Here is a 12285-nt window from a genome sequence, read left to right as displayed (position 1 = left end):
GGGTGAGGCCAGCCTGGGCATCGCGGGACAGTGAGCAGCATCCCTCCCTGCTCACGCAATGCCAGGAGGAGCCCCTGTTCCCCTTGGTCGTGAAAACCAGGACCACCAGACTTTGCTAGTGCAGCTGGAAGGCAGAATCGCCCCAGTTGGGGACCCTGGGTCAAGGCACTGTAAGACCCCAGCACGGAAATGGGTCTGGAGCCCTAACCAGGGAGGGGGCTACTGGAAGACCTTGTCAGTTCCCTTCATCTTCTCCTGGCCTTCAGTAAACTATCTGGGGCCGGGAGAAACTGATGCCTAAGTGGCTGCATTGTGGGAAGTTTCAGACACGTGCCATCCACACCCCGGCCCATCTGAAGCCCATCTGTGCCAGACAAAAAAAGGGCTGCCCATAGAGTCTGATAAAGCTTTTAATATTTAGAAGTTTGGGCACTTAATTCTGGCACTCCTGGCTCTCGGGAGATGCTGCCCCCTCCAGCCGTGGGCAGCTGTCTGGGTCCACAGGGGCACTGGTGATGATGATGGGAACCTTGGCCTTCACACTGGTCAGGGACCAAGGCAGGTGGACCGTGCTGACCAGCTCGTAGTGGGTACTCATGATCTCGCCGTCCCGCATGCCGCTGCTCACGGACAGCACCTGCGGGAGATTGAGGGTGCTGACGATCTTGGTGGTGTTGAAGGGCGTGATCTGAGTGTTGGCCTCCTGCCGGAGCAGTTCACTGCTGTCCACCCGAGACCGCCGCTCCGCACTGGGGGTGAAGCCCTCATATTGCACGTGGATGTAGAGGGCGAAGGTGACCGTCTTGATGCACTTGCTGGTCTGGTTGTGGATCTCCGTGGTGAAAATGACCCTCTCCCCTGGCGTAAAAGTGTTCTTTTCCATCTGGATTTGGAGGCAGATGGTGCCCTGGCTGCAGCAGTTGTAGGAGACCTTCTTCTCAGCCTCCACCAACAGAGGGTTCTAGAAGGGGGGATGGACAACTGTGAGGGATGGTGGCCACAAGATCTGCTCGCCTGCCTGACATTCCTCCATCAAAGCTCCTGCAAACCTTGAGCTTTTGGGACTCTCCTAAGTAAGAGGCACTGAAATAGGATCTGGAGCCTTGGGGATTTGGCAGCCAAAAGCCTGGCATGATCTCCCGGCTTGCCTTAAATCAATACCCTTCGCCTTTCTGAGTACCAATTTCCTCATCATAAGCCTAAGAAATCCACAAGACCCTGGCTTGACCCTCACCTCCCATGCTCACTTGCTGTGTGACCTTGAGCAAGTGCCTTGACTTCTCTGAGCCTTGGTTTTCTAGAAGACAGGAAACATCTCACAGTCTAAGCCCAAGACTTGGGGCTTACCCAGGCAGTTCAGACTTTAGGAGAAAATATTATGGGCTCTGAATCATGAAAGGAAAACCGTAGAGTTGAAAGTATGTAGTGTGTTTAAATAAATGCCTCAAAATGCAGCCATTCTATCAACGAGTCAGCTGCTGATTTGCAAATAAAGTCGCACATACATTATATTTAATGAGGGGCTTCGGTGACATTTTACTTTTTATTTGTGGATAATATGTTAAAGGATTTGATGTGATGTGGCCGGGGGCAGGGGGGCTTAGAATGATCACTCTCCACTTTTGCTGGCTTCCGGTGTCTCCTTGCAGAGAAACTTGATACTTTTACAAGCATGCGTGTGTGTGTGTGTGTGTGTGTGTGTGTGTGTTCTTTCAGCATACCGAGAGAGAGAGAGAGAGAGAGAGAGAGAGAGAGAGAGAGAAAATAGTGTGAAAAATACTGCTCAAACTCCCCTCCCACTTCCCATTAGTGACATCAAGTTGTTCACTTGAAATTGGCCCTGATGGGTGTTATTTTCACCAGGGAAATTGGGAAACATCACGGCTGCCCCACAACAGAGCTGGTTGTTAACCATTTCTTGGCACAGTACTGCCATATTCCTAAGACCCGCTTCATCAGCATTTACAAATTCTCCTGATTTGTTTCAGATCTCTGCTCATTTACAAAATAAGATTGCAGGGGCGCCTGGGTGGCTCAGTTGGTTGGGCAACTGCTTTCGGCTCAGGTCATGATCCTGGAGTCCCGGGATCGGGTCCCGCATCGGGCTCCCTGCTCGGCGGGAAGCCTGCTTCTCCCTCTGACCCTCCCCCCTCTCATGTACTCTCTCTCATTCTCACTCTCTCAAATAAATAAATAAATCTTTAAAAAAAAAATAAGATTGCAGAGTTGCACAACCATGTGAATGTACTCAACACTAATGGTTAAGATGGTAAATTTTATGTTATGTATATTTTGCCACAATTTAAAGTAAAAACATGAGAGATCTGGTTGAAGGCCCCGCGGGCCCACTCCCTAATGCCATCCCCTCATACTCCTTGGCTCCCTTTGTCCCGAATTGAGGGTTTATTATATCTGGATTTTTAAAAAAGATTTATGTATTTATTTGAGAGAGAGTGAGCACAAGCGGGAGGGCAGAAAATTCTGCCTCTATCTGGTTGAGACCCATCATGGGATTGCTCTCGGCCATGAGTTGGTGAACTTTTTCTGGAAGGAACTGATGATAAATATTTTAGGCTTTGCAGGCCACACACAGTTATGTGTCATATACTATCCCCCCCTTTTTTTTAAATCACAGCTCATGGTTAAAACGTAGATTTTAGTATCGTGGCAAAGAACACAAATCTGTATTTTCATCTGCATCTAGATCTATGAAAGAAATATGTTTCGGGCGCCTGGGTGGCTCAGTTGGTTAAGCGACTGCCTTTGCTCGGGTCATGATCCCGGAGTCCTGGGATCGAGTCCCGCGTCGGGCTCCCGGCTCAGCGGGGAGCCTGCTTCTCCCTCTGACCCTCTCCCCTCTCATGCTGTTTCTCTCTCTCAAATAAATAAAATCTTTAAAAAAAAAAGAAAGAAAGAAATATGTTTCATGAACTACTACTTATGCCTGCTGGTACGTTCTGCTTTATTCCATTTATTGTATGCATTTAAAAATGTTCATTGCGGGGTGCCTGGGTGGCTCAGTCGGTTGAGTGTCTGTCTTGGGCTCAGGTCATGATCTGGGAGTCCTGGAATCAAGCCCCACATTGGGCTCCCTGCTCAGCGGGGAGCCTGCTTCTCCTTCTGCCTCTCAGTGCCTCAAAATGCAGCCATTCTATCAACTAGTCAGCTGCTGATTTGCTCCCCCTATTTGTGCTCTCTATCAAATAAATAAATAAATAAAATCCTAAAACAATATATTCATTGCAACCCTCTGGATTTGTTTTCCTGTTATGTTTAGTCTTTCTTTATTCTATTATTTTGCTTTATATAAAACCAACATTTTGTAAACATTAGCTGGTTGTAACCCACCAAATTAATTTTGTTCTGATAAATTCTATATTCGACTTATTCACAACTATTATATCCTGTCCAACACATTGATGTTATAAAAACAAAGCTGTTGCAACCCACCGTATTTATATTTTGTTCTATTCTTTCTTTTTTTTAAAAAAAAAAGTTGATTGCAAGGGGCACCTGGGTAGCTCAGTCGTTAGGCGTCTGCCTTCGGCTCAGGTCATGATCCCAGAGTCCTGGGAGCCATATCGGGGTCCCTGCTCGGCGGGAAGCCTGCTTCTCCCTCTCCCACTCCCCCTGCTTGTGTTCCCTCTCTCTCTGTCTCCCTCTCTGTCAAATGAATAAATAAAATCTTAAAAAAAAAGTCGATTGCAAGCCACCAACCATATTTTCTTCACTTCCTGTTCTACTTATTTTATTCTCTGTTCTGTTTTCTTATTCTATTGAAAAAAAACACACACAATGTTTGCAACCCACAAAATTAACTTTTTTTTCTGATATTTTCTAGTTTGGTCTTGCGTATTCTTTCATTTTATACAAATATACTTGCACCCCGCTAAACTGATTTTGCAACCCATGATCTGGTCGTGACCTGAGGTTTGAAAAACACTGCTCCGGATCGGATGCCTTTCCTCTTGGGAGACCTGGGGCTGACCCCTGACACCAGGTGACCTCACCTCTACCCTTGCCTCTGGCCCCCTTGCCTCCTCAGCGGTCCCCTCCCTCCCTCTCCTCCAGGAGGCTAATTGCAGGCAGTTTTATTTTAAATCCCTCCAGTCTTATTCGAAAATTCCTCACATGCGTTAGGACCCTGCGGGCATTGAGGAACTTGCTGCCCTAACTCAAGGCCAAGCCGGTAGTCCTGGCCTGCACCTGAGACAGGGGCCCAGCAATTCCAACAGTGGCCCAGTGGAGACTCCCTCGCGAGGTCAGGCAGGGTGGCCAAAGCGCCCTGATTCCCAATAATGTCGGGGATACACACCCAACGCTGGATTTCCTGGATCTGGGAGTGTTTGGGAGCCCCGCATTCCTTTGGCATGTGTGAAGCTTTGGGGGGATTCACCCAAACAGTATTTATTGTTGTCAGCTTGGTGACAAGTCCAAGGAAAACCCATAGCAATTAAGACCAGCCTGGTCCCTGCTCTGGCGAAGGGGCGGGGAGGGGAGGGGAGACAGACACACAGTCGGCTCACTGAAAATGAAACAGGTCATTTCTGATACGGACAGTGATGAGGTTGTGGCTGGAGGCAAACCAGGGGTGTGAACTAAGGAGAGGTACGGTGGGGGTTCCCTTGGAGGCAATGTTTAGGAAATGTCTCTGGGACAAGCTCCTTTCCCAAATAGTACCGACTGTCAGAAGAGACAACACAGTTCTGTCTTTCAAGATTCTAAAGGTACAAAGAGTGGAGAAGAGGTGGGGAAATTGCAGCCCATGTGCAGGGCTGGAGGAAAAGTAAAAACAGTCCAACCACTGTGGAAAACAGGCTGGGGGTTCCTCAAATGTTGAAGGGAGTGATCATCTGACCCAGCAATTGCACTCCAGGTATCTAGCCAAGAGAAACAAGAAGATACATCCATGCAAACATGTAAGGGAATTTGCAGAGGCGTGATTCACAGTAGCCAAGAAGTGGAAACAACCCAAGTATCCATCAATGCACAAATGGATACACGAAATGGGGTCCAGCTGCGCCATGGAATGTCATTCAGCCGTAAAAAGGGATGAGACACCGACCTATGCTACAAAGGTGAGTGGAATCAGCCAGACGCAAAAAGCGTCCGTATCGTACAATTCCGTTTCCATGAAACGTCCAGAACAGGCAAATCCATAGAGAGAGGAAGGGGATTCGTGGTCACCACGGCCTGGGGGAGGGAGTGTGGGGAATTCGAGGGGTGAGAGCTGAGGGATCCAAGATTTCCTTTTGGTGTGATGACAGTATTCTAAAATTGACAGTTGGTGATGGCCACACAACTCTGTGAACACACGGGAAGTCATTCAATTGTACACTTTCAACGGGTAGATTATAAGATATGTGAATTATAGCTCATTAAAGCTGTTGAAAACAATTGGAAGGGGAAAATGTTTGCTCCTCCTAGCTCCCCGGCTCCCCTCCCAGGGGGGCATGTCTGTTGCTAGTTTCTGTGATCTCCTTCCGGACCCGTTTGTTACACCTGCAAGGAAGTACATTTCTCGCTTGTTCTGAACTTTGCTGTGCTCACTGAACCTAGTGACTTAGTAGAGGTCCTGATGCTAAGAGCTGCCTTGTTCTGCCTCTGTTTCTCTCTAACTTACTTATAGCGCATTCCTTTGAATATTCCTTTGCTACTTTAATTCCCTTAGCAATGAACATTTAGGCTGATTCCAATTTCTTGCCGCGAAAACATTGCTGTGGGAGGTCATAAGTGAAAGAATATCAGTAGGAGAAATTTCTAGAAGGGAAATGGTTGGGGCAAAGTGCATGTTCATTTTAATTTGAATAGATACAGCTAAATTGCCCTCTGTTGGGGTTGTGAGAGTTTACTTAGCCACGTGAGTGCCTACATGGCTTCTGAACAAAGATCTGAAGGAGGAGGGGGAAGGATAGGAAGGTCATATTATAGTGTTCCAGGTGGAAGGCAACAGCCTATGCAAAGGCCCTGGGGCAGGACCAGGCCTGGTATATTGGAGGGAACAGCGAGGAGGCCTGTTTGGCGGGAGCAGAGAAAGCGAAGGGGAGAGGGGGCAGGTCATGCAGGGCTCTCTGGACGGGGGGTACTTTGGCCTTTACCCTGAATGAAATGGGAGACCGGGAGGGCTGTGGGCGCAGAGGAAGGTCATCACCTGACTGTCTCTGGCTGCTCCGAGGACAGACTGTTGGAGGTCAAGACTCTGCCTCTACCCAGGGGTGCCTGGGTGGCTCAGTTGATTAAGTGTCTAACTCTTGGTTTCAGCTCAGGTCATGATCTGGTGTTTGTGGGATTAAGCCCTATGTCAGGTTCTGAGCTCAGCATGGAGTCTCCTTCAGATTCTCTCTCCCTCTCTGCTCTTCCTTCTGCTTGCATGCGCTCTCTCTCTCTCTCAAATAATTTTTATAAATCTTAAAAGATTCTGCCTCGGGGTGCCTGGGTGGCTCAGTTGGTTGAGCGACTGCCTTCGGCTCAGGTCATGATCCTGAAGTCCCGGGATCGAGGCCCACATCGGGCTCCCCGCTCAGCGGGGGGGTCTGCTTCTCCCTCTGACCCTCTTCCCTGCTCATGCTCTCTATCATTCTCTCTCTCTCTCAATAAATAAATAAAAATCTTAAAAAAAAAAAAAAAAGACTCTGCCTCTACCTGGTTGAGCCCCATCATGGCTCACTGCACCAGAGTGATAACCTCTGTCCTGGTCCCCCAGCTCCTGCCCTCCCCCTGCCCCCCACTATCTATCCTCCCCAAAGCAGCCAGAGGGAATCCAATGATGACCCCTTGCCCACCAAGGGCTCTTACCTGCATCAGGTTAAAGTCCAAGTCTTCCTGAGGCCTCTTATTACCTCCCTGCCCTTACCTTCTTCCCTCTTGCTTCCTCCTTCACTCTGTTGCAGCCATGTGGCCCCCTCACTGTTCATCCAACACGCCAGGCACAGTCTTGCCCCAGGACCTTTGCACAGGCTGTTCCCTCCATCTGGAACCCTCCACCCCAGATATCCCCATGGTTTCCCCGCCTCTGCTCTTTCAGTTCTCTGCTAAAATGTCACCTCCTCCAAAGGGCCTCCCTTGCCCAGTCTGGTTAAGACAGTACTGAGTAGTTGAAAAAACACGCTATTTTCATATCCTCAAAACTTATCTGTAATAACTCCTGTTGCTGCTACAACCTTGATTTTTAGAGCTTCCCACTTACGTGGGCACCTCCTGGGTGCGCAGACACCTCGCTGAGCACTTCGCGGTCTTCATGGGCACCCATCAAGGGAGGTATTATTCTTCTCATTGTACAGATCAGGACAGTCAAGGCTCTGGGAGGTGTTGTGAATTGCCCAAGGCCATCTAGCTAATGAAGTATCTGTCAACGAAATCTCAGGCTGGGTCTCACCCAACCCCAACATTTCACCCCAGCTTCTGCCTCGTGCCCCCTGCACTCTAGATTAGCTCTGAAGGGAAGGCCAGAGAAGGGCCACAGTCCGCTCAGGGTAACACAGGGAGCAGGTGGTCAAGCGGGCCTTGAGCTCAGGTCTGGTCATCCCAGGGCTGTTCCACCCCTCCAAGCATCTGCCCTTCCTGGGACCCTCCAGGACCATCCCAGGAGGTTGGCCGGGCTGGAGACGATCCCTGTGACACTGGTGGTGGAAGCAGCAAGATTCTTGGGGCCCATCCCCCAACCCGTGCCAGGCACTGTGGGAAGTTCGGCAAGCTAGGCACTATCTCTCTGTCCATTTCACAGATGAGGAGATAGAGGCACAGAGAGGCAACGTCATTTGCAGAGGGTCGCACAACAGGAAGGTGGGGGCTCTGGGATTTTTACCTGGATCTTGAAAACTAAAATCCAACCCCCACCTCCGTCTCAGCCACCATGCTGTAATAACAGAGTCCCCAGGGGAGTGACTTGGGGCCAACGTCACTCCAGCCACCTCGACTTCTACCTCTGCACCTGGGCCTCCAGGAACCATCCAGAAAACCTCCTCCTCTGCTCAGCCAGACCACAAGCCACCCCTTTTCCTTGCTTCTTTTGGTGGGGGCACCATCTCTGTTGTCTAAGGGCTCAAAGACCCTGGAGTGTCACCGGGCGTCCAGGCCTCCCACCCCCAGGTCACAGGGGAGGCCTCTGAACAGCCTTGACTTACTATAGGGTCAAGGACATTGGGGCCCAGTCATTCTCTGGGGGGGGTGTCCTGGGAACTGTGGGGTATTGAGCAGCACCCCTGGCCCCCACCACCTCGATGGCCAACAGCCCCCCCAGTCCTGTCAACTGTAGATGTTCCAGACACCACCCCGTGCCCCCTGGGGAGGCGGGATTATCCTGGTTGAGGGGCTCCCGCTGGCTTTGTTCCTACCCTGGTTTCAGATTCACCTTTTGGGAACTCTCTGGACCCCCCGGGGGAGCCATCAGCACCTTTCCTTCTTCCTGGTAGGGGCCGGCTCTGTTCCCTGCCCTCCCACCTGCCTCTGGTGAGCTTGGAGGACAAGCCCCACCGCAGCCCCTCCCCCATCACTACCTGCAATGGGTTTTCTTTGTGGAAATCCGAAGTCCCTTGAACCAACAAGTACATTCTCTTCTTCGCCAGAATATGCTCCCGGCCCATGCAGGAGGCTTGCACGAAGTAGAAGACGTGGCCAATTTTGCTGGCGAAGGTAGAAGGAAGCCTGGGAGGTAAGCTGAAATGGAAGTCAAAGGTGTGGCTGCCTGCACTTAACCAATTATCTGAAAGCAAAACACACCGAGGCCATCAGAAGGTTCTAGAATCTTTTTCCTTTTTAAACCCCCCCCTTCTTTATTTGTTGTTTTGGCAGGAGCTTTGTTCTGGGCCTGGCCCACCTGTCCCTGAGCTAGGCTGAGTTCTGTGCTTTTAGGGATCTGCATGATCCACAAATATTAGGCCTAGGCCTCAGCTGGGCTGGAGGGAGATGCCTGGGTGGGTGAGGTGGCTGGGGTGCTCACCCCTACTCTGGGTCTGAGAAACTGGAGGTCCAGCACATTGGTTTAACAAACCCCTCTTGAGCCTCTTTCTGTGGGCCAGAGGCTGTTTTAGGCATTATTTTCAGCAGTGAACAGGGCCAGCACAGCTCCCTGCCCTCACAGAGCTTGGCCTTCAGTGCGCAGCATACAGTAGGTGCTTAACATTGGTTGAGTGGCAACTGAGGACGAGGGAGAAACTCACACGGCCCCCATTTCTGCAACCTCCCCCATTTTATTTGTTTCTTTCATTCGTCCAAAAACCTCTCATTATTGTGTCTTGCCCACTGGATGGCAATCCCAGTGACTCCAGGGACCTTGTTTGTTTTATCCATTGCCCCACCCCCAGCCCGTGGCCCAGTGCCGTGTGCAGAAGGTGCTCAATAAATGTTTGTGAAATAAATGAATGAATCTGTCAGAGGCTTGGGCTTATGCTTTTGAGGAGAAATGCTTGGCAATGGGAAAGGGTGGTACCTGATGCTGGGGGTGTTAGGATGGGAAGTGTTTGGGTTGAAAAAACACAGAGCACTTACTGTATATGCCCCACACTATTCTAAGCCCTTTATATACCATTCAGTCACTAAGTCCTCAAAGCAATCTTATGAGTGATCCCTTTTTCTGGTTCCCATTTTCCAGATGGGTTAATGGGACACAGGCAACAGGACTGCTGAGCAGTAAGGGATAGTATGTTGCCATTCCTCCCCTAGATATCTGCATGGCTGGTGTCCTTCCCATCACTCAGATCTGAGCTCAGTTCCCTCTTCGAAGAGACCTCTCCATGACCTCCCAATCTAAAAATTTTAAAAGTCTAAAATTAAACTTTGTTCAGCCAGGCGTTGGCCGAGAGTTGTGGCATACCTGGGAACACTCCCATGAACACATTTTGGAAAGGACATGCAGCTCCCAGGCAGCTCAGCCTCCCTGACGTCTGTCCAGACCGTGGATCTGAACCTGCTGGAGTTGGGGCCTGGTTATTCTCTCCCTAGAATAACCTCCTCTCTCTTTCCCTGGGACCATAGGACTCCTTCTTTTGTCTCCTTGGCATTTCACTGCCAGAGGGAGATTTATCTGTCAAATAACAAGACAGATTTTTTTTAATTGGCCTTCCCAAGTGGTCATTGGGCTAAGGATAGCATTCCCCACCCCCCCCAGGGAAACAACTTTGAAAGTTCATTTCGAATATCTGGGTTCTGATCAGCTCCTCGTGTCTTATTATTTTTGTGTTAATGTGTATCTGATGGTCATTGTTATACATAGCTTCCCTCCTGGGGAGGAACCAGGCCTCTGCCCATTTCTGGTATCCCTGGGGGTTTGCTGATCCACTAGCAGATGTGTTTACCTTCCGGACCCAGGTTCCTATTATGGCTAGAGTTGGCTGCTGGCTTTGTCCTTACCCTCTACTGGGAATGTCTTCATCTTGTGCACATAGTCGGCCTTGTTGTTGCAAATAACATCTCTACTATAATCACGGGATGCCCCGATTTCTTCATTCCACTCCACATAACCCCTTCCCACGAGCTCCACCTTCACAATAGGGTCCACCAGGGTGCTGTTCAGGATTAGAACCACCTGCCCTTTTATGCTGGAGCCGGCTAGGTAGACTGCATCCTTGGGCAACACTAATTCGATCGACTTCACCACAGACATGGGGGGTTGGGGTGGTAGAGAAATATTCTCCCTGCCCCCCCATGCCACTGAGATTTCCGGTTCCTTTGCCGCAGTGAGGTCACCTGTCTGTGACATCATCCAGCCAGTGTTCTGGGAAGGGGGTCCCTAGTGGCTGGGATGGGAGATGAGGCTGTTGTGCAGGGATGGGACAGCTTGGGAATTCCAAAGTCCTCACTGGTGTATGAAATGATAGCCTGACCCCTTTTTCCTAGGAAATAACAGATAAATAAGCCAAACCAACCGCAAGGCCCTAGCGTTCCTGCCCCATAGGGAACACCTGTCATGCCGGGAGGTTAGAGGCCTGGGTGGGAAGAGCTCCTTACGAGCTCTACTTAGAGATGGGGAGGAATGAGGAATGAGCCCCAAGGTCTTTTCTGCTCTAACAGATGGCCCCCAAATGTGGTATGCGTGCTTCTCAGGGTTCATACACTGGTTAAGCTCATACACAGTCATTGTCATTTTAATGGCTCTCTCTCTATACCAACCAGTCCGTTAGAAAAAAATTATAGATATGGCCAGGACATGAAATCTGGTGTGTCCTGACTGAATGCTTAGAGCACTGTGTCCTCCATCTAAACACGAACACCATCTCCTTACACATCTGACATTTCTCTTTACACCTGTGTCTCCCCCATTGAATGGGAAGTCCTTGCAGGGTGGGACTTAGTCTCTGTAAGCTTTGTGCCCACCAACGTCTGCTTTACTCCGGGCCTGGTTCAGACAAGAGGGGTGTCAATAGGTTTGTTGAGTGACTTAACGACCTTCAAGAATGTATCATTTTGCAAAAAGGAAACTGAGGCCTTTCGCCCTCTGATGGGTTTCCTGGTGCCTAACTCGCCCATGGGCTGATGCCTAAGCAGGAGGGCCACTGGAGCAGAAGAGGTGTCAGGAAGTGTCCATTCTCCAGACTCTAGCAGGCCTCCTTCATTGTCTTTGTTGTATCTCGCTTTATTATTTCATGTGATGTCTTTTGTAGACATTGCCATCTTGTCTCCCTGAGTGGTTTGTAAGCTTCTTCTGGAGAGGCCTGGCATAGTCTTTCACTCATGTTTGTTAACGAACCTAGGCAACCTCTCCAACTTTCTCAAAATGACTGGAGAAATGGGGCCCTCATTTCTTTCTGCAGGGAAAACCAGACCTCTTTTTGAGTTACTTGACTTGAGATATCCAAGGGGCCTGGGCTGAGCCCTGCTCCAAATACACCTGAAGAACGTATTCCCTCTTTTGGTCCTGTTGGGTTTTTGCAATAGTATGTGCAAACAAATGATATGCTCTCACCAGGAATAGGCCAGGTTCCCGTGGCCGATTCTCGATATGAAAGATCTCATCTGCCTCCCAGACTCAGGGAGGCCTGCCTGATACCTGCCTGTCCCTGAGATTGTGGTCTATACTCAGCTGATGACTGTGGGTCCAGAAAGACACTCAGTAGCACAGACGGAGTCCTGAAGTTGGAGAAAGTTAACAGCAAATTCTGGACTTTGTATTTTGGACTCTATCTGTTCCCTATGACTTCTATAACAAATCCCCACAATTTTAGTGGCTTAAAAAACACAAATTTATTCTCCTACAGTTCTGGAGGTCAGAAGTCCAAAATGGGTCTTAAGCAGCTAAAATCAAGGTGTTCTAGGGTTCTAGGAGAGAATCTGTCCCTCACCTTTTCTGGC

General features: G+C 49.6%; 1 protein-coding gene across 1 annotated transcript; it reads right to left on the bottom strand.

Moving 5' to 3' along the window:
- Positions 1-398: 398 nt before the first annotated feature.
- ARRDC5 (arrestin domain containing 5) lies at positions 399-10600 on the bottom strand. The gene is made up of 3 exons (XM_021705254.2): positions 10348-10600; positions 8496-8701; positions 399-961 (listed from the first exon to the last, which is right to left on the bottom strand). Exons 1-3 carry the CDS (start codon positions 10598-10600, stop codon positions 434-436), a joined length of 987 nt encoding a protein of 328 aa, XP_021560929.1. The 3' UTR covers positions 399-433.
- Positions 10601-12285: the final 1685 nt, after the last annotated feature.

Source organism: Neomonachus schauinslandi, chromosome 1, assembly GCF_002201575.2.
Source record: "Neomonachus schauinslandi chromosome 1, ASM220157v2, whole genome shotgun sequence".
Classification (NCBI taxonomy): Eukaryota; Metazoa; Chordata; class Mammalia; order Carnivora; family Phocidae; genus Neomonachus; species Neomonachus schauinslandi.
Note: the sequence above shows the minus strand (reverse complement) of the source record. Positions and strands in the feature narration are given on the sequence as shown.

Bases quoted from the DNA above. Each gene is read 5' to 3' on its own strand.
- ARRDC5 (XM_021705254.2), bottom strand. From the start codon at position 10,600: ATGTCTGTGGTGAAGTCGATCGAATTAGTGTTGCCCAAGGATGCAGTC. The intron at 8,702-10,347 runs GTAAGGACAAAG...TTTTGCTTTCAG, and splicing joins GAAGACATTCCCAGTAGAGG to ATAATTGGTTAAGTGCAGGC. The intron at 962-8,495 runs GTAGTGATGGGG...CCCCCCTTCTAG, and splicing joins ACAAAGAAAACCCATTGCAG to AACCCTCTGTTGGTGGAGGC.